Source organism: Leptonychotes weddellii, chromosome 6 (genome assembly GCF_054177405.1).
Source record: "Leptonychotes weddellii isolate Sample4059 chromosome 6, ASM5417740v2, whole genome shotgun sequence".
NCBI classification, from domain to species: Eukaryota; Metazoa; Chordata; class Mammalia; order Carnivora; family Phocidae; genus Leptonychotes; species Leptonychotes weddellii.
This window is the reverse complement of record NC_138374.1, coordinates 116,140,808-116,162,500: the sequence shown is the minus strand read 5'-3', so window position 1 is coordinate 116,162,500 and position 21,693 is coordinate 116,140,808. Positions and strand designations below refer to the sequence as shown.

The window sequence follows — 21,693 nt, the reverse complement described above, 5'->3', positions numbered from 1 at the left end:
TGGAGAGAATAATAAACAAAAAACAAGCAAATGCCCAGGATTTCACAGATAAAACCGAGGAAAAGGGGTGCTGCAAACATCAAAACCAAGTATTTCTGGATCCTGCAGAGTATAGGAATTCTTAAAGAGAATAATGCTGAGAACAGAATCATGGATAGGCCAGTGGGCTCTTCGGGAGAATAATTTCAGACAGAATGGTTTGCACATAATAGAAGGCTCAACCCAATCAGATCATCTGATTGAATCCTTTGTCAACCTAGCTTCCTTTAAACCGCAGAGGTCTAAGAAATTATTCTAGAAATGCCTGTTTCATCCTAATAGTCTGTTTAAATGCAAGCAGTTCCACCTGCTGGCTGCTTTTTTGTTGAAAGCAATTCTGGGAAATGTAAACAAAATGCTTATGCATCCTAATAACCCAAGCCTATCATTTATTTGCTTTGATTGAAACAAATGTGTCAATTTTCCAAGTCTTTGTTTGGTGAATCCAATGTTTGGATGTTGGCAAACGTTTGCATTACATGTTTGTTTGGAAACTGATGCTCTATTCAGAAACTCTGGAGCTATAGCCCTCGAAACTACAGCCTGGAATCAGTCAATGAGTCTCCCTGACAATACACACAAAGATGCTTAATCTTTTCCCAGAATCCTGATAATGTTGAAATGGTCAAGTCCCATGGGCAAGTGTAAATGGGATGGAGCCTCCTGAGGAAGAAACTAGATGTGGAGACTTTGAGGATATGGCTCACGAATAATTAGAATAATGGGAAACATTTATATCGTGCTTACTAGGTGCCAAGCATTTTATGTGTATTATAAACTCATTGCGACCCAGTAACAGTCCTGTAAGGTAGGTACCATTGTCATCCCCATTACAGATGAGCAAAAGGAGACACAGCGAGGTTAGTAACTTACCTTCCCGATGTCACCCAGCTGGGAAGAGACAGAGCTGCAATTTGACTCCAGGCAGGCTGGCTCACTGTCCCCTTAACCCTTTCAAGTGACTCCCTCCTATCCCTGGCACTTAATTAAGGCAGTGTGTTCTCCCATATTTACATTTCGTCTTGCATAATTGTTTCTAAAGTCTCAGCAGTCTTTTTTAAAAGACTCAAGCTAATAGTCTGAAGAATGTTCTTATTCTTCAATGAGCAATTCCTTGACAAGTTAATATAGCTGTCTTCTCCTTTCTTACTCTGCCTAGAGCCCGTGGCCAAATTACCCATCTACTACTATGGATCTTTTGAGGATGGCCGAGATGCTTGAATTTGTTTAATTTTTCCTTTATCTTCCCAGTTTCCTGGCACTGTTTGGTTGGGTAGCAGCACTTTCCCCCCACTTCCTGTGCATAATGATAACTTCTCTGCATCTCTTGACATTTTATCATGGCAGGCTGCCTATAAAGTCAACCAGTGTCTCCTTCTGTCTGAACGTAGGTTAAATTAATCATCTGGCTTTCACATCAGTCTGTTGCTATGGGGTTTACTGATGTCACACTGTCAGTATTGTGATTACCATAATATCTAACAGGCAAAAAGGGACTGGTTGCTACTAGAAACTCTTGGGTGAAACTCCCCCAGCTTTAGTACCCAACCCAACTGCATAGCCTTTAGACAACCATGTAAAGGGGTAAGTGGATTAATCATCCAGTTGGATTCCATTTGAATACTTTTCTTCCATATGTGTGTTCCCTCTAGGCGGTTGTCTAGTGTCACTTGAAATTGATGAGGGTTCTTTTGGAGGTTATTTTGGCGAAGGCGTTGAAACAACAGACAGCTGTTCTCAGGAAGAAATGTCGCAGGATGGGCCTAAGCTAGCTTCTAAGGGTAATAACAGTAAAAATAATCTGAGGTGTATTGTCCTCTTCCTTTCTATATTAGGTCGTTTCCTAGGGGCCAAACATGTTAATTCAGCTTCCCCATCACGTAGAGAAGAAGGAAACTTCCATTTACTAAGCCCCTACTCTGTGCCAGAATGTGACTCTGGTCCAAGTGTAGCTTTAAGGAGGAGAACTGTAAAGCGAGGCGTTCTCCAACAACCCTGTTATACATGACAACTCACAGCTTCTTCCAGCTTGTATACAATGTTCTTCCTAATTGGACATTGATTGATCACCAATAAAGGCAAAGTCATGACTTAAAATTGGTCCAGATCCTCTGATGCTGAGTGATCTTCTTGCAGTTGTTTTCACTGCAATATTAAAAAGCCTGGAAATATAATAGCAGTGAGGTACAATAAATAAACTTCTACATTACAAATCTCTGTTGAAAGGTGTAACAAATGTGTCTTTTTCAGGATTTTGTTAAGTAGGTGGAGGGGTCCTTTTGGGGGGATAAAGAGATCAAGTGCATAAATGTGATTGAACTTGAGGCTGGTGTAGGACAGGAAAGCCAATCAAGACTTGTGTAAGCCTATATAAGTCAATTTATGTGCCAGAGAATGAATAGCTGACTTTTTTTTTTTTTCAAATGCCAATTCAGCAATTACAAAGTCTGCTGGCGGTTAATTAAAAACTACCATCTCGTTATGTTCCGAGTTAAATTACAAGTGTGAAAACTACTAGTGTTTGCAATAACTGAACACTCTGGACTCTCTGGACTCTCATCAAAAGGAGGGCAGGGATAAATAACTTTTATTTAACTCACTAGAAAATCTCTCTCAGCTCTTTCATATTTAATTAACTTCTTATTTTTTCAGTGCCTGAGTCTTACTCAGAGTTCCTAAGCAGTCATAGAAATATTTGTTCATGTGTTCATTTGGTGCAGAAGACTTTTCTCACATGAGTTAAGTAGAAAAGTTAGAAATAATTCAACCCCAGAGACATTGGGGAAAGTGACACCCACCCAAAGCCTTGCACTGAGGCAACCTAAACCCAAGAGAGATTTATTGCAGAGAATGCTGATTTGGGGGGTTACTGCCCATGTACCTTCAAAACTGGAGAGATTGGGTTGTAAGCACTTCTGTGGACTTTCGGGAAATTTTTAGTTCTTATTTGTAAGGCTCCTCTAAAGAACTTAATGTTTTCCTCTTTCATAGATTCCACTGTCTGAAAGAGACCAAACTCCTATCACGCCATGGTGGATGTGAAGTGTCTGAGTGACTATGAATTACAGCAAGAACTTAGTAAGCTTGGATTTTCACCTGGACCAATGCTACGTACGTATGAGGCAAATATTAGAGACTCGTCATTTATTACTTATAAACTACCTCCCAAGATTTAAGATTATTTACAGTGGAAGGAACATATGCAATAAAAAACATTAAAATGGAAATAGAAAAAATTTCTTAAAGCACAGAAGACCATAAAGGGGGAAGAAGTGATAAATACACCCAGATGTTACACACAGGTTACTAAGTATGGGGCCTGAGAGAAAGGATTGGTTTTTTCCAACAAGGAAAACCCATTTACTCTTGGTTGTATCACCCTGTTGGTTTTTTTCGTTTCTAGGATGTGCACTATGTTAACTGTTTATGTACTTATTGTTCATATTCCCCATAGATGGGAAGTACAACTTTGTCAGTCTTACTTTTGGATATATCCAATGCCTGCCTCCCTGGCTAATCCATGGAGGCCTCAACTTAATTGTTTGTGGAAGGATAGGAGCGCGTTGAATAGCTGTGGGGTGGACCTGATTGTAAAGGCCGTAATTAACCAACAGTGTAAGGTACACGAATAAGGATCCCCGTGGTGAAATACCGAGCGTGCAGTGAGATCGCCTACACAAACGGGATAACTTAATCTGTTCTCCACATTCTTCTTCAGCTTCCACCAGAAAAGTGTATGAAAAAAAGTTGGTGCAACTGTTGGTCTCACCTCCCTGTGCATCACCTGTGATGAATGGACCTGAGGAGCTGGATGGAGCTCAGGATGATGACGACAGTGAAGGTACCATCAGAAGCTGTACTGCTAGATAGCAACTGTGTGCTTATTCTTACCCTGTCTGGGATGATCTGTGTAGCTTGAAATGCTATGCAGGGTGACCTATGAAATGTCCAGATGGCCTGTTTGCACACAGAGCCTGGAGAATAGGCCCCCGGGCTGCAAGAGGAATCCGTTATTCCATGTCCATGTTCATGCCAGTGACCCCACTGGATGGAAAGTGGTGGTGGTGGGGGGGGGGGACCTGGTCAATTTTCATGTCCTCTTATTAACCCGAGCCAAATCTGTGTTTGATTTCTAAAACCGGGAGTTCCTGCAGGTAGTTTCCACATCTCCTTTGAGGTCCCAACCTCTGTTTTGCCTCAATCAATAAATGGGACAATTATTTTCTTCAGATTAAATGATTTCAAATCCGTTCAGAAAGATGAACCAAACGGTACCTTCCGGAACTCTTATGCCTACCGCCCTCCTGACTTCATGGGAGCTGACCACAGCTGGTCTCTTGCGGGCCCCAGGGTAGGTGCAGAGCTGTGGGGATCCGGGGGCTTCTGTTCCAGTGGCCCCTGCCCCCACGGGCACCATTCTCCTGTAGGAGATGGGCTTGAAGATTCCTATAATCCATTCCAAGGCTGTTTCATTCAATAAATATTTATTAGGAGTCCTCCATGAGCCACAGAAAAATAACAGGAACTACCATGCCTTGAAGGCCTCCAGTGCACGTCTGCCCTTAAGTGCAATATCTCGTTTAACCCTCACAAACTTTTTTTTTTTAAAGATTTTATTTATTTATTTGAGAGAGCGAGAATGAGAGAGAGCACATGAGAGGGCATAGGGTCAGAGGGCAAAGCAGACTCCCTGCTGAGCAGGGAGCCCGATGCGGGACTCGATCCAGGGACTCCAGGATCATGACCTGAGCCGAAGGCAGTCGCTTAACCCACTGAGCCACCCAGGCGCCCTAACCCTCACAAACTTTTAGCTGAAGTTCTGAGAAGCCGAGTGGCCCAACATCGAACACCCAGGAAGCGCCCCCAGAATGTGCCATGAAGAGCAAGGTCCGTCGTCTCTGTCACCATTACATGTCCAGCTCCTGGAACAGTACCAGACATGGAGCAGGAATGCAGGATGTGTTTGTTGAAAGAGGGTGACAGAACTGAGATTTGCACCTAGGTCTGGTTCTCATAACTGTGTTCTTTCCACCATATGCCTTACACTGTTCTCACAATTTCTATTGTGAGGATGAACACATTACCTTTTTGACCATGTTTGACCTACCAAAAAATGGCAATTTCATACAGCTCAAGTGAATAGTTTAACAAGTAAGATAAGTGCCTGGGGCCTTCTGAAAAATCCCCTGGTGATGCCTGGTATCGAGGTGGTGCAGTTCTGAGAGCTTTCCCTAAGTCCCGTGTGGCCGGCCTCATTTGAAAGAGCAGCAGGACTGGGATATGGACCCCACCGGCCCCTGAGCATACCCCAGACCCTTTCTGGATGGGGGATATGTTCAGAGTCATGCCCCAGACCTGGGACTGCGTGTGTTTCCTGCCCTAGACAGGAGCTGAAGGGACTAGAGTAGCCCTCTAATGAAATGAAGGGCCAGGTTGGAAGATTCCAGAGAGGAAGCCTTGTGTCCTTACTGCTCACAGCTGCCCAGGACTGCGGGTCAAAGCTGCACAGCCAAGCTGTGGTGGTCCTAGGCCAAGCTCTCTTGCTTCCCAGCATGCAGCCCTCCGCAGAGGGGCATGTATGCCCAGGCCGCGAGGATGGGTCCTTCAGTTTGTAAGCTTTGCCTTTGCCTTACAGACTGTATCCACCTGCCACCAGCCAACTTCAGGCAGTCAGGTCAGAGGAGAAAGCTCTGGGTCAGTCCCTCCCTTGTCACGCAATGCTACGGTGTCAGTGGACGGTGCTTAGGTCAAGTAGGCAATGACTGCTGTCTCCGGGTCAGGTCTGAATCAGATGTTTGAGTCTGCTCATTGGAGGAGCCTCAGAGACCCCGGTGTCATCAGAATGAAGGGGTTGCCACGGGACTGATAAGGTCCTGGGGAGATTCAGCCTTGGGCGCTTCACAGAAACACCTCGTCCTGGGGTGGGGACACGGTGGGGAGCGTGTGACAGGGGCCCAGTGCAGACCTAAGGCGAAGCAGTAGGTTATCCAGACAATGGGTGGGTTTGATTTTTTTCTCATTTTCACTCATTGTTTTGGCACCAAGTGGACATAGCTTTAATGGTCGAACCTCTTTTCCAGCTTCCCAAATATTCTGGAGTCGGAGGGCTCCTTTAAAATCCCCTCCAACAGCTCTTCTGAGTGTGTAACAGCCCCTGATTGCTCCGAGTTTATCAAAATGCTTCTCCACCAGCTGAAGCCAAGGGTTGACGAACAACCACCTTTCCTGCCCCCAGCAGTTTCCCGATGTTAAAGCCTTTTAGCACAGGTCTGGCCTTCCCTCCTCTGGGGGCTTCTTCGGACACAGGAGAAAATCCTCCCGCCCGATCTAGACATTCAAGGATGCGTGAGGCTTGCAGCTGGTTCAAAGGGGCACTGACTAGACTGAAACCAGCCGCCCAGAGGAGCGGCCAACTTGAGCTCAGCAATGTATACAGTGTATAGAATGTATACAGACATGACGGCCTTCCTGTTAGGAGCCCTCCCGTGTCCCCCGGGGACAGGCTCAGCGCTTTGCACAATGGCCACTGCAGAAATGCCCTTTGCCCTCAGAAGAGCAAAGTGAATTTTCTTCCCCTCATGAAATTCTCCTGCCCTACAATTGGGAGAATTCACCCCGATGACTGGTGTTTATTTCCCTTTCTAGCTCGTATGTTCTCATGGCCTATTTTCCTTTTGTTTTCCATGATCCAGAGCTTAATGCCACTATCATTTTGAAAGGAAATATCATTCTCTCATCAGAAAAAAACAAGGGACCCAAAAAAGTATGTACAATTCTAATGCATGAATACTTTTACCCATAATATATTAAATATAGGAAATAGCACTCCCGAAGGTATTAAGAAAGGAAATAGCAAGTGACTCCATTCTGGTCTAGCGGTAAAATCCTAGTTTACAGCAGCTCGTTGTAATGCAGGTTTCTGTTTGGTGAAACTATTTCCATGTTCTGGCTCAAGACCCAGAGTCACCGTCCTCCTGCCCCTCCCTGAGATTGCGGCTACCCTGCTTCGCCCTCCGGCTGCCATTCCCCTCCCCTTTCCTGGGGCCCCAGGGTCCACATTGGCAGGGAGCCCTGAGCACGGTTCCAGACTCACCATGAGCCTGAGCGGAGAAGCAATGTGAGTTCCTGCTTCCTTGTCTTTCCCAGACACTGAGCTCTGGCTTCCACCCTCACTGCCGTGTTGAAGCTCATGGCCAAGTGTGTGAGGGTCAGAGGTTTCACAGTGAGGCCTCGCTGGCTTAGAGTCCCTGTCCTTCCCTGGGCTTCGTCCTGGGGCTTTGGGGAAGTCACTTAACAGATGTCAACTCCTTGTGCAGCTTCATGGCAATACCTACCTCACAGGGTGGGTGCGAAGGGAAAGCTCTAGAAGGAGGCATGTAATTAGTTCACATCATGAACTCTAAGACGCCAACCCCAAGGACTTTTTCCCAGTCTTCTGACCACTGTCCCTCCGTATTTAGAGACGCCTCTCTCTTTCCATTTTGACAACACTGTGCTGGCTCGGTTCCTGATTCTGCCCCTCGGACAGTTTCCATTCTTTTTTTAAAGATTTTATTTATTTTTTAGAGAGCGAGCGAGAGAGAAACAGCATGAGAGGGGAGAGGGTCAGAGGGAGAAGCAGGCTCCCCGCTGAGCCGGGAGCCCGATGTGGGACTCGATCCCAGGACCCCGGGATCATGACCTGAGCCGAAGGCAGACGCTTAACCATCTGAGCCACCCAGGCGCCCTGACAGTTTCCATTCTGACCCTGTCTTCTGGCCCCTCAATGAGATCTGTCTCTAGCCCCCCTCTCCTCCTGCTCTACATCATTTCCATTGCCCACCTCCTTCCCTTTACCTCATGTCATCTTTCCACACAGAAGCCTCCACACGGGCTCCTTCCCCCTAGGCAGAGGCCTCCACATCCAGCCCCCTCCCGGAGAGCTCTTTACTTTTCCTTGTCTTTCCTTCCTTCCTCCCCTCCTTCCTGCATTCATGCAGCAAATGTTATTTATAATCGTGAACATTTCATAGATTGCAGAAGTGTATTTATCTTTCTCTCCGTGGTGAGCTCTACCTCCCAGCTCCTCCCACTGAGGACATCCAGGACCAAGCTCATTTTTGCTCACCCCAAACCTGCATTTGTGGCCTCTGTTCACCTTGATGGTTTCACCACCTTCCCGCTGTCCAGGCTCAAGGCCTCAGAGTTATCTTGGAATACCCATTGCCCCTCACATATAAACAGTTGCCAGTGGATTTGAATTATGATTTTTAAAAATCCATCCCTCCTTTCTGCTATCCTAACTTGCACCCATATTATTATTATTATTATTATTTAAGTAGGCTCCCCATTGGGCATGGAGCCCAATGCAGGCTTGAACTCACGACCCTGAGATCAAGACCTGAGCTGAGATCCAGTCTGACACTTAACCGACTGAGCCACCCAGACGCCCCCATATTACTTTTTATTTTTATCGGAACAATTGTAATATCCTCCTAACTGACCTCCGCCTCTAACCTTTCCTGATTCCAGTTCAGATGTACAAGCAGAGCTTGAGCCATGACACTCACTTCGCCTGGAAACAAGGCGCAAACTTACCACGCACCACGAAGAGACTCCAGTATCTCCCTCATCACCCTACAGACTCTTCCCTGGTTTCCCACCTCTCTCATTTCCTTCCCATGTGCCTTTGCCTCAGCCGTTCCTTATGTCTGGCATGCTTTTCATCCTCCGCACCCCCATCCCCTGCCCATTTTCTTCTGGTTCAAATCCTGTGATTGTTTAAGGACCCGACTCCAAAGCCATGCCTGTGCATCCCCTTAAAATTGCCCTCCCTCCCCTGCAGTAAGCTGTTACAGGCTCTCACACAGAGTAGGAGCCCAGAGCTCACCTCATCCCATCTGCCAAACCGCTCTAGCGACAAACAGGTTAGTTTGCCAATATGGTCTAGTGTTTATTTATTTATTTTTATTTTTTTAAAAGATTTTATTTATTTATTTGACAGAGAGAGACACAACAAGAGAGGAAACACAAGCAGGGGAAGTGGGAGAGGGAGAAGCAGGCTCCTGCTGAGCGGAGAGCCCAATGCGGGACTCGATCCCAGGACCCCGGGACCATGACCTGAGCTGAAGGCAGACGCCTAATGGCTGAGCCACGCAGGCGCCCCAATATGTTCTAGTATTTAAACTCCTCGTTGAGTTTCAGCAAGTGAAAAGGAAACCCCGAGTACACATTCCTATAGTGGATGTAGCTTTGGCTTCCCATTTGAACAGAATTCAAATCTGATGAAGTAATTCTGATAGCTTATCAAACTTTCTAAAAGGATGTTTTAAATCTTCCAAATGGCTCATCAGAGGAATCCTTTCCATTCAAAAAACCTCCTGCGGTCAGAGCACCCCTTTGTCTAGATCCTGCACAGACACGGAGGGGAGAACAAAGCAACCTGAATATTTGCAGTGCAGGCGGGCGGGACCAGCGCCCTTCAGGTCTTTGCTTTCCATAAACCTGAAATAAAACCACATCAATATTTTGAATTGGCAATAGAATTCAACTGAAAGTTTGTGAGGGCCCGAAATGTTTGGATCTGAAGGATTTATATAAGCCGTTCTGATTCTCAGAAGGGCCTCAAGACATCTGTTCAACATTAAATTCTGAAGGAAATGTAAATAAGCATTTAAATTTCCATGTAAAAGGTGGTAAAAAGTGTGTTTATGGAGTCACTTGTCTAACACCATAGACTTTAATTACTTAAGAGCAGTGGTGTGTACCTAACTGCCCTCAGAGTAGCTGGAGAGGCAGAATTTGCATTTTTTTGGAACACCAAGGAACACCTATTCCCCTCTCATCCTAGCAGGGTTTCCAGTGGAATACAAACTACTTTGAGATTTTCATTAAGTCCATTTCCAGACACTTTGTAATCCTGCATGTGTGTGTGTTTTATCAGATCACGAATGCAGCCCACTGCTTTGGAGATTAAGATCACTCAGGAAGTCAGGCCAATATATATTTTTTAATTGGGGATTTTTTCATCAGATGGACTCGGGGCACAGCGGGTGCCTCCTGTGATGGAGAAGGCAGGAAAGCCAATGTGTGTAATGCAGGCTCTAAGTCCCTTCTACCAAAGAGGGGGAGATGGGATTTGGGGTGTTGGGGAAGCAGAATGATCTGCAATGTCAGGCTGCATAAAGTGGCCTCTGAGTAAGGTGACCATGTCATTTACACCCCTGGCAGGATGCTTTTGAGAATGAAAGGGGACACTTCTAGAAGAGACGCTGGAATAACAGGAATCAAACAGGACTGTCCTGGCAAACCAGGGCATCTGGGCACCCTGGGCTTAAGAGTGGTTCCAGGGGTGGAGATGTTTGCACGTGCACTCCCGTCTCTGGACGGCTGCTTGTCCAATCCCCAGAGGGCTGCTGGGCCTGGGAGCTGTGTGCTCCGGAGCGCCCCTGGCCCCTTCGGTGTCTCCTTGTTCACTCCCAGACACGCATGTTCGTTCCTGCCAGAATCCTGGTTCTCCTGTTCTCCCTGTTCTCCCAGCCCGGAAAACTCTTCTCATCTTGCCACCTATGTGACACATTCCTCCAGGAGCTTCTAAAAATGTGTTCTGTGGGTCTGGGTCTAGCAATCTGCCCTTTCAATCCTCCCCAACTCCCACCCTCTGCCTAAGAGCTTTGGCTTCAGGTTGTAAAACTCCGAGCGTGAAAACCGATGTCTTTGAATCCTCTGCATTGAATCCAGTGCCAGCCATATGGGGAGAGGAAGGAGGGAGTTACTCAGTCTTTGTTGGCTGAACCCAAGGGAACCTTTGTTATATATTGATGTTGATGATCTCCCTTTCTCTGACTTCCTATTCTGTACTATCTCTTTTGTCTCTTAGACATACCTTAACGTATTCTCCTGAGGGACAATGCTTAGGGCACAGTGAATTGATGACCACCCAGGGAATGGTTGCAACAGACCTTCCACCCCTGGGTCTCAGCCTGTGAGTTCACAACTATTTATACTGGGCATTGTGCTAGACCTTTTTGAGGAAGAAAATAGATGCAAAAGGAGCCATGGTTCCTGCCCTGGAGAAACTTTAAAATGAGCTCTGGAAACAAAGAATATGTGTATCAAAAATCTGGACTCCAGAGCCAGACTGCCTGGGTTCAAATCCCAGCTCTGAAACTGACTTGGACAAGACACCTGACCTCCCGGTCTTAATTTCCTCATCTATAAATCAGGACAATAATGGTCTCAACTTCATAGAGCGTTGGGAGGATTAAGTTAACATATGTAAAACAGAGTAGCGATGCTACATCGTAAGAGCCATATAAGTACAATAATAACTACTATTATCATCAGTATTATCATGGAAAAAGCACGATATTTAATTATCTACAAAACAAAGCAAACTGCTTAATGGAAAATAGTATGATGGCAACTGAATCTCAGTATTGAACTCCTAAGTGCTGCAGAGAAGGATTTATCAGAGTGCCCACAGGTATATTTATCTATTATATAATTATATAACAGGTATATTTATCTTTTTTTACAAGATTTTATTTATTTATTTGAGAGAGCGAGAGAGAGAGCACAAGCAGGGGGTGAGGCAGGGAGAGAAGAAGAAGCAGGCAGGCTTCCGGCTGAGCAGGGAGCCCGATGCAGGGCTCCATCCCAGGACCTTGAGATCATGTCCTGAGCCGAAGGCAGACGCTTAACCATCTGAGCCACCCAGGCACCCAATATACAGATATAATTAAAGATCGTTCTCTGTGAGTGCTGTGTGTTGAATGAGGCAGACCAACCTTTAAAAAAAAAAGTCCTATGTGCCCTCTTTGTATCTAAGGACTCCTTCTTCTTAATCTTATGCTAAATCCTTCCCCTGCCTTTTGAAACATTGAAAAAATAATTTATTTTGAAATAACTTCAAACTTAGGGACAGTGGCAAGATTAGCATAAGGAACTCCTAGATTGCTTCCACCCAGGTTATCCAGTGGTTGGCTTTTACCGCATTTGCTCTGTGTGCATATGTGCCCTGCCATTGTGTCTTTGAACCGTTTGAGGGCCAGCCGTAGACGGGAAGTCTCTCAGCTCCCCTGCACGTCTTCTGCCTACCACCAAAGGACACTTTCCTCCATAACCACCATGTGACACTCCAAAGAAGGACATTCACATTGATTCAATGCTACCGTCTAATATTCAGACCCCATACAAATTTCACCAATTGTCCCCAAAATGTCTTTCTGCTTTCTGGTCCACGACCAATCCAGGAATGCACTTTGCCTCTCGGTCTGGAGGAGCGGTACCTCAATCTTTCCCTGTCATTCACACCCTTGACTATTTTAAAAATAAGGCCTTTCATTTCTGTTGGGTGATTTTTTTCTGTCTGATTTTTCCTTTTGACTATTCATAGAGGCCTTGCATTCTGGGCAGAAATTCCTCAGACGGGGTGCTATGCTCTTCTCAGAGTGTCACAACAGGGAACAATGTCATCCTGTCCCACTGCTGGTGATGGTAACCTAAACCACCTGGGAAAGTTGGCATCTGTCAGATGTCTCCATAAAGCCATCATTTTCCCCTTTGTAACTGAACTGTCTTTTGTGGGGAATTATTCTGAAATGATACCAACATAGTGTTCCTCATCAAACCTCATCTGTTAGCCCCAGTACCCATGGAGGGCTGCCTGATTCCACCTCCATTATGATGATGGCCCATTAAGATTTTTTATTCCTAGGGGCGCCTTGCTGGCTCAGTTGGTAGAGCGTGTGACTCTTGATCTCGGGGTTGCGAGTTCAAGCCCCACGCTGGGCAGAGAGATTACTCGAAAAAATTAAAAATAAGGGCAAAAAGATTTTCTATTTCTATCCTTCCTTCTATATTTATTAGTTGACATTCTACCATAAGGAAGAGCTCCCCTTATTCATTAATCCATATATATTAGCATGGACTTGTTGATTCCTTTTGATTCAGTAGGTTGTATTCATTGATACCATTTTAATGCTTAAATTGTTTCAGATTTGGCCAGTGGGAGCCCCTTCAAAACAGATACTGTGTCCTTTTAATATGTCCTCATTATTCCTTGAGGATTTTCTTAATTTCCAGCACAAGATGTTTCAGCCCCTTCTTGTGCTTTTCCTGCTCCGGGAGCCTTGGTTCCTTTTATTGCAGGGTGGTATTTGGAAACCAAAATCTAGGCCTTTAGGGAGCTCACTGCTACTGGGGAGTTGTTGCTTCCAGGCCCTCTCAGTGCATAGAGATAAAAAATAAATGTCTGCAAATGTACACATACACCTGAACGTCTATAACTATTTTTATCTCTCTACATATAAAGTTAAAAGCCACGAGTCCACGTTGACCTCCAGTTCCAATCCACCATTTCAGTGTCCCTTCTAACCTTTCCCCTTCCTACGACTGTGAGAAACCTGGCTTCCATTATCCTCAATATATTTTTGCTCAATTTAAAAATTTTACTCAGTGTAACCAGTCTCCCATCGTAACAGCCACCACCCCTTCTGCATAACCCCCATCACCCCTTCCTCCACCACTGGACTTGCCAACCCCTCCACGTGACCGTCCCCTCACCGTCTCTCTTCCTTGGCACACTAATGCCTTCATGCTGTCCCCTCCCCTACCGTTCCCATTCTTCAGCCACGAGGCACCCCAGTGCCCCCCTCCATATACACAGCCCCCTGCACTCCATCTCTTTGGCCTCTGGACATGCTGACCCTCTGCGTCCATGTTCCCTCTTCCCACACTGACTCCCAGGGGAGGAAAAGGAAGGAAGGAAAGCTTCATTTCTCTTTTTTGCTTCCAATTTTGAGGTCTGTTTCCATATCTTTGTGCCAAAACTTTAATAGGATTTTTACTCTCCTGTTATTGCTGATAAGTTACCTTGTAGGCCTATAATTAGCATGTGCATTGACTACCCCAAATGCTGCCATCAGGAGGCCCAATATGCCAAGGGAATAAGTATTTTTTTTTTAAGATTTTATTATTTATTTATTTGAGACAGAGAGAATGAGAGAGAGCCCGAGAGGGAGGAGGGTCAGAGGGAGAAGCAGGCTCCTCGCCGAGCAGGGAGCCCGATGCGGGACTCGATCCCGGGACTCCAGGATCATGACCCGAGCCGAAGGCAGTCGCTTAACCCACTGAGCCACCCAGGCGCCCGGGAATAAGTATTAAAGGACTATTTAAGTGTGCAGTTTGAGTTGAGTTGCATGTAAAGGTTTTAGGAGACCGACGTTAAACATCACTATAACAGTTTCTTAATCAATTGAAAAACATCCTTATTCCCAGTAGTAGTTGTATATTCCAATTGGGTCAAAGTGAAGAGTAAATTACATATTCTATAACTACTTAATAAGCCCTCTGTTCTTACCTGTAACATGTGCTAATGGGAGCTAAATGCTGTCTTTACAAGGAATGTAATTCAACATTCTCCCTGTAAAAATACTAACCTCCTGGTAGATATGCTTAAATATCCTTAACGATCAATATGACTTTATCTTATTGATTATATGCTGATTCTTTCTATGTAATAGAACCCAGTTTTTGAAATACAGGAACAGCAGGAAGAGATAGTGAAACCAAACTCTGGTTACAGTGATAACATGTTAATAAAGGTAAAGTTATTTTCATAAAACTGAATTATGAGTAGTGTTGTTCTCTTTTTACCGGAAAATATGAATTTATTTAGAAAATTCAGCTTCTCCTTTTCACCTCCGATTATAACCCTGACTTTAGTTAATTTATCCGTTGCATTATGGGTCTATGGCTGTATGTATCAGTTTAGGGAGAGGAGTTTCCCCGTTGTACCTCCCATACGAGAACCCCAGATTACTTTAATCTCTTGGGACTTGTTAAGGTTTTGCAAGAACCAGGCCCTGTTCATCACTATTCATGAGTTCAGGAGTGATTTATTGTAATTATTGATCATGGAATTTCCTATTTGAAAGTCTTCTTGAAGGAGGCTGTGTGGTGAGGAATGATGAGGAAAATGGCCGAGAGGGATTATGACTCACCCAAGACCACACAGAGAGGTAGCAGAAAAATCGGAAATGGACTTCCAGCCTCCTAATTTCCATCCTATTGCCCTTTCCATTAGATCAGGCTGCCATAAGGGAAGGAAAGACAACCAGGCACCTGAGTAGTGAAACAGCTCCCCCCAGTGTCTCTTTCCGTGATATCGCAGAAGGACTTCTGGACATCTGTTCACCCATGGAAGCAAAAGGCTTCTTTTCTGACGATTGCTTTGTAATGAGAATCCATATGAGGCACTCTTTGGTGGCCCTTCCATTCACATGTAGAAGCCCTGGTACAGAAATCAGCACAGTTTAAATGGGCTGACAGATATGCAGATGGGTAGCTGGAATTTGCCCAAGGGAATAGAAAAAAATTCAAACCTGAAAATATTTTTTGATGGTTTATGATAATAGATCTTATGCATCTAAAAAAGGTATAAAGAATTCTATAATGAGCAGTTAGATTCCCATCACAGAGATTAAAAAAATAAATCAATTCTGTTGAAGACCAATGTAGCCCTCCCTGATCATATTCCTCTTCCCTGCTTTCCCCCAAGGTAACCACTATCCTGAATTTACTACTTTTCATTCTTTTCCTTTCTTTATAGTATCCACAACTTTAGTTTCTCCTGATTTTAGATTTTATTTAAATGACATCATCATGGGGCGCCTGGGTGGCTCAGTTGATCAGACATCCCACTCCTGATTTAGGCTCAGGTCATGATCTCAGGGTCATGAGATCGAGCCCCACGTCAGGCTCCACACTGGGCGTGGAGCCTGCTTGGGATTCTCTCTCTCTCTCCCTCTGCCCCGCGCCACCGCCCCCCACTTTCTCTCGCTCTCTCAGTAAATAAATAAATAAATAAATAAATAAATAAATAAATAAATAAATAACATCATCATGTAAGTATTCTTCTATAACTTCCCATTATCATTCAGCATTATGCCATGGGCTTCTTCCAATATCTGTAGTCCTGGTTCATTCATTTGCACTGCTGTATAGTTATTGTAAAAATATATTGATCCAGGGGCGCCTTGGTGGCTCAGTTGGTTAAGCGACTGCCTTCAGCTCAGGTCATGATCCCAGGGTCCTGGGATCAAGTCCCACATCAGGCTCCCCCTGCTCTGTGGGGAGCGTGCTTCTCCCTCTGCCTCTGCCTGCCACTCCCCCTGCTTGTGCTCTCTCTCTGTCAAATAAATAAATAAAATCTTTAAAAAATATATATATATATAGATCCATTCCTTATTTATTGGACATTTGGATTGTTTCCAAGTTTTTCTATTATAAGCAATGCTGCTACAAACACTGTGATGTGTGAACCATTGTATACACGGGCAAGAATTTTTTTCTGATTGAATGAATACACCTAGGAGTGGAATTGTTAGATAGCCAAGGACACAGACCTCTTCAACTTTAGAGATCATGTTAAATCACCCTACAAAGTGACTGCACCATCTTACATTCCTACTAGCAATATATGGAGAGCTCTGTCATTCTCAATCTTCTTCAAAATTTAGTATCACCACACTTAATGTTTATCAAAGTAATGGGTATAAGATTGTATTTCATTATAATAATAATTTGCTTATTATTGCTTATAAGGTTGAGCATCTTCTTACATGTTTTTGGTCATTTGTGTTTTCTCATCTATGAAGTGCCAGTTCATGTCTTTTGCTCATTTTTCTATTAGGTTATCTTTTTCTTGTTAATTTACAGGATCTCTTTATATATTTTGGATACTAATCCTTTGTCAGTCATAAGTGTAGCACATATCTTCTAGTAGTCTGGGCTTATCTTTTTTTTGTTTACAGGAGTTTTGGGTTCACCGCAAATTTGAGAGGAAGGTGCAGAGATTTCTTATCTACTCCCTGCCCCCACACATGCATAGCCTCCTCCATTACCATCCCCCACCTGGGCCTTGTCTTTCACTCTTTCCTCAGTGCCTTTAAAAAAAAGTAATGAAAAAAATAATTCAAGCTTACAGAAAGTTTCTAACAAATAATTCTTCTGTGGCCTTCACCCAGATTTACCAGTTTTTAACATTTTGCCATATTTGTTTTATAATTTTATCTATTCTTTTCTTGGACTAAATTGTAAACATCATGATCATTTTACTCCCTCCCCAAAACTTCAGTATGTATTTCCTTAGACTGAAGACATAAGGATATTCACACTACAGTGACAAAAATCAGAAATTCTTCTTTTTTTTAAAGATTTTATTTATTTATTCAAAAGAGAGAGCATGAGCGAAAGAGCACAAGCAGGGGGAGTGGCAGAGGGAGCAGCAGAGAGAGAGAGAGAGAAGCAGACTCCCTACTGAGCAGGGAGCCCAGGACTCTGGGATCATGACCTGAGCCCAAGGCAGATGCTTAACCGACTAAGCCACCCAGGCACCCCAGAAATTTTTCGACTAGGATTAAATTCACATAAAATTTACTATTTTATTTTTTAAGATGTTATTTATTTGACAGAGAGAGACACAGCGAGAGAGGGAACACAAGCAGGGGGAGTGGGAGAGGGAGAAGCAGGCTCCCACTGAGCGGAGAGCCCAATGCGGGGCTTGATCCCAGGACCCCAGGATCATGACCTGAGCCGAAGGCAGACGCTTAATGACTGAGCCACCCGGGCGCCCCTAAAATTTACTAAAGTGCACAAATCACTGGCATTTGGGGCATTCATAATGCTGTGACACCATCACCTCTATCTAGTTTCAAAACATTTTCATTACCTCAAAATAAAACTCAGTACTCATTAAGCAGATCCTCCCCAACCCCTTCTTGGCAACTACTAATCTGCTTTCTGTTTCAATGGATTTACTTCTTCTAGCTATTTCATATAAGCGGAATATTCAGTATGTGCTATTTTGTGACTGGCTCCTTTCACCCAGCTGACGGTTTGTAAGGTTCATCCACATTATAGCCTGTATTTGCATCAGGGCTTGAGTGAATAGTGTTCCATTATATGAATAGACCACAGTTTGTTTATTCATTCATCTGTTGATGGACATTTAGCTTGTTTATACCTCTTGCATATTGGGAAAAGTGATACTGTAAAAATTCAAGGACAAGTATTTGAATACCTGTTTACAATTCTTTCAGATATACACCTAGGAGTGGAATTATTGGGTCATGTGGTATTTCTGTATTCAACATTTTTAGTAATAGCCAAACCATTTTCCACAATAGCTGCAGCATGTTACATTCACACTAATGTCTGAGGGATCCAGTATCACCATATCCTTGACAACACTTGTCCTTCTATGCCAACTTGTTTTTAGTAGCCATCCTGGAAGATGTGAAATGGTATCTCAATGTGTTTTGATTTGCATTTTGATGACTAATGACTAATGATGTTGAGCATTCTTTTCATGTGCTATTGGCCATTCATGTATCTTCTTTGGCGAAATGTCTAGTCCAGCCCTTTGTCCATTTTTTAACTAGGTTGCTTGTCTTTTTTTTTTTTTTTTAAAGATTTTTATTTATTTATTTGAGACAGAGAGAATGAGAGAGACAGAGAGCACATGAGAGGGGAGAGGGTCAGAGGGAGAAGCAGACTCCCCGCTGAGCAGGGAGGCCGATGCGGGACTCGATCCAGGGACTCCAGGATCATGACCTGAGCCGAAGGCAGTTGCTTAACCAACTGAGCCACCCAGGCGCCCCTGTTGCTTGTCTTTTTATTGTTGAGTTGTAAGAGTTCTATATATTCTGAAAGCCAGAGTGTTATCAGATGAAAGATATGCAAATATTTTTTCTCATTCCGTGGGTTGCCTTTTTACTTTCTTGGTGATGTCTCTTAATGCACAAAGGTCTTCAGAAGTTTGATTATGATTTGTATTTGGCATAGATTTCTTTGCATCTGTCCTGTTTGGAATTCAGTCAGCTTCCTGAATCTGTACATTTATGTCTTTGGCCAAATTTGGGACATTTTCAGCCATTATTTTTTCAAATATCTTTTTCAGCCTGACCTCATTCTCCTCTCCTTTAGGGACTCTGATGACAGAAATGTTAGATCTTCTATTGTAATCCCCCAAGACTCTGTTTATCTGTTTTTTGTGCTTTTTTTTTTTTTCTCCTGTTTTCTCTCTGGGTTTTGTTGTGGGTGATTTATACAGTTCTATCTTCATGCAGATTGATTCTTTCCTCTGTGTTCCCCATTCCTCTGTCAAGCCCATTTAGTGAGTTTTTAATTTTGGTGGTTGCATTTTTTTTCCACTTCTAAATTTACACGGGGCTCTTCTGTATATATTCTACTTCTCTGCAAGGAGTTGATTTTTTTTTTTCATTTGTTACAAACCTTTTCATATTGCTCCTTGAAGCATTTTATGATGGCTGCTTTAAAATCCTGGTCAGATAATTCCAACATTTGTGTCATCTCCATTTGTTGATGTTTATGAGACTCTGGATTTCAGTTAAGTCTTTTGTTTTAGCAGGCCTCCTCAGACTTCACACTGGTGGGGATAGAGGGGTGTCAGCTCTTCGCTGTCAGGTAGGGATAGAAGTCCGGGTCTCCCACTGGGCCTCCACAGCCACCCTGGTGTTCATGTGGGGTGCCTTGTTGCTAGGCTGCTGGGGGGGCTCCCACGTGGCCTCCATTGACTCCACCCCTGTGGGAAGAGGGAGGGTTTGACACCTGGGGCTGGTGGTCCAGGCTTCCCCCTTGCACCTTGGGTGGTGGGGACGGGGGTAGGCTCTGTGGCTGGGGTAGGACAGTGACTGTCAAAAAGTCTTCTGTCTTACTTGGCTGCCCCTTTCTCCTTTCCTGTCCTTTGGTTTTTCTGGGGGTTTTTTCCATTTGCACCCATTACCGTTTTCAGGTTGCCAGTTTCTCCAGCACTGCCTCTGGGGGTATGGGAGGTAAGAGGAAGACCCAGGGCACTCACCACACGTCAGTCCTTGGGTGCCAAGGTCCCTAGTCCCTCTGCTTCTCTCCACCTTTCGGTGTCTCCTTACCTTTGCTTTATATATAATGTCCAGGTTTTGGAGCGATACTCAGCAGAAGAAGCTGAGAGAAGCATATCTATCCCATCTTGTTCCCAATCTCATTTTTGAAGCCTGTCCTTTTTCTTCTGCTCTGCATTGTTAGCTTTTGTCCTATATCAGATTTCCGTACCTACATGGGTGTTTCAAAATGTACCCAGAATTTGTTTTTATCAGGCATGGTGACAGACACGAGACACTACCACTGAGAGAATTCATGGCAGGCAGGGCCACGTGGGGAAGGATCAGGGTCAAGTGGGGGGATGGCAGTGAGGGGAAGATATGGGCACCGACTTTATTGTGGTTTTTGCAGGAGGAAATTGGTCAGGCAAGGTATGCATTTTAGGATTGGCTAGTTTGAGCAATTTCAGTGGACTCCGGGCTACAAGACTGGTTCCTAGTTGGCCAGGAACGGGGCCGAATTAGAGCAGGGGAAAATATTGGCTTGGGATATGAGAGACAAAGGCGGTAGCTGGGGATATGGGTTTGGGGTTGGTTGACTTGCCTATGAAAGGCTTGCTCATGTGCATTCTCTCTAGGATTAGCAAGACTCGAGATGTCAAAGCATCATAAACCACGGAAAACAAAAGCTGTGATTAATTCAACGGGGTCTCTATTCTGATCAGCTTGTCCAGCCTGTGCTGACAGCAGAATGTTTTAATGACCTTAGCAAGCCCGCATCCTCCTTGTTGTTTTATTTTTTTTTTTAAAGATTTTATTTATTTATCTGAGAGAGAGAGAATGAGAGACAGAGAGCACAAGAGGGAAGAGGGCAGAGGGGGAAGCAGACCCCCCGCCGAGCAGGGAGCCCCATGCGGGACTCGATCCCGGGACTCCAGGACCATGACCTGAGCCGAAGGCAGTCGCTTAACCCACTGAGCCACCCAGGCGCCCCTCCTTGTTGTTTTAAAATAGTGTCTCGGGCGCCTGGGTGGCTCAGTGGGTTAAGCGACTGCCTTTGGCTCAGGTCATGATCCTGGAGTCCCTGGATCGAGTTGCGCATCGGGCTTCCTGCTCGGCGGGAGCCTGCTTCTCCCTCTGACCCTCCCCCCTCTCACGTGCTCTCTCTCATTCTGTCTCAAATAAATAAATAAAATCTTTAAAAAAAAAAATAAAATAAAATAGTGTCTCTATTTTACTTATCCTTTCGTCCTTCCATATAAATTTTAGAATGAGCGTATTAAGTTCCATGGAAAATTCATATTGAAATTTTGATTGAAATGTTATTGACTTTATGAATTAATTTGGAAAGAGCTAAAGCTTTACTCTGTTGAGTCTTCCTGCTCATGTTCTTTACATTAATTTAAATTTTCTTTAACGTCCTTCAGTAAGATTTCATAATTTTCTCAGTGTAGGTCATGCTCATCTTTTGTTAGCTTTAGTAGGTAGCTGTGCTAGGTTTTTAAATTTTGTTGCTATTGGGGATAGTATCTTTTAAAAATTATGTTTAAATGGTTTGTTGTTAGTATATAGAAACAAAATTGACTTTTGCATACTGATCTTATAACAATGACCCTCTGCAATTATAATAATTTTTCTGTAGATTTTTTTAGTCCAGTTTTTATACCTTTCATTTTTTTTGGTCTTGTTTTGTTTTACTGGACTGACTAAGACCCCCTTTATTGTAGTATTAAGTAAGAGTGATAATAAGAATTCTTTCCTTAGTCCCATCCCTCACACCAGCGGCTCACTC

The 21,693-nt window shown here is 44.0% G+C and overlaps 1 protein-coding gene across 1 annotated transcript in view; it reads left to right on the top strand.

The window, feature by feature from the left end:
• The first annotated feature begins 3,048 nt into the window (after positions 1-3,048).
• LEMD1 (LEM domain containing 1) overlaps positions 3,049-21,693 on the top strand; it is a 26,314-nt gene continuing 7,669 nt past the window's right edge. Inside the window, exons 1-3 of the mRNA XM_081825107.1 lie at positions 3,049-3,150; positions 3,758-3,880; positions 6,732-6,802. Of these exons, the coding sequence (XP_081681233.1) occupies positions 3,069-3,150; positions 3,758-3,880; positions 6,732-6,802 (276 nt within the window). The 5' untranslated portion in view covers positions 3,049-3,068. The remainder of the gene's footprint in view (positions 3,151-3,757; positions 3,881-6,731; positions 6,803-21,693) is intronic.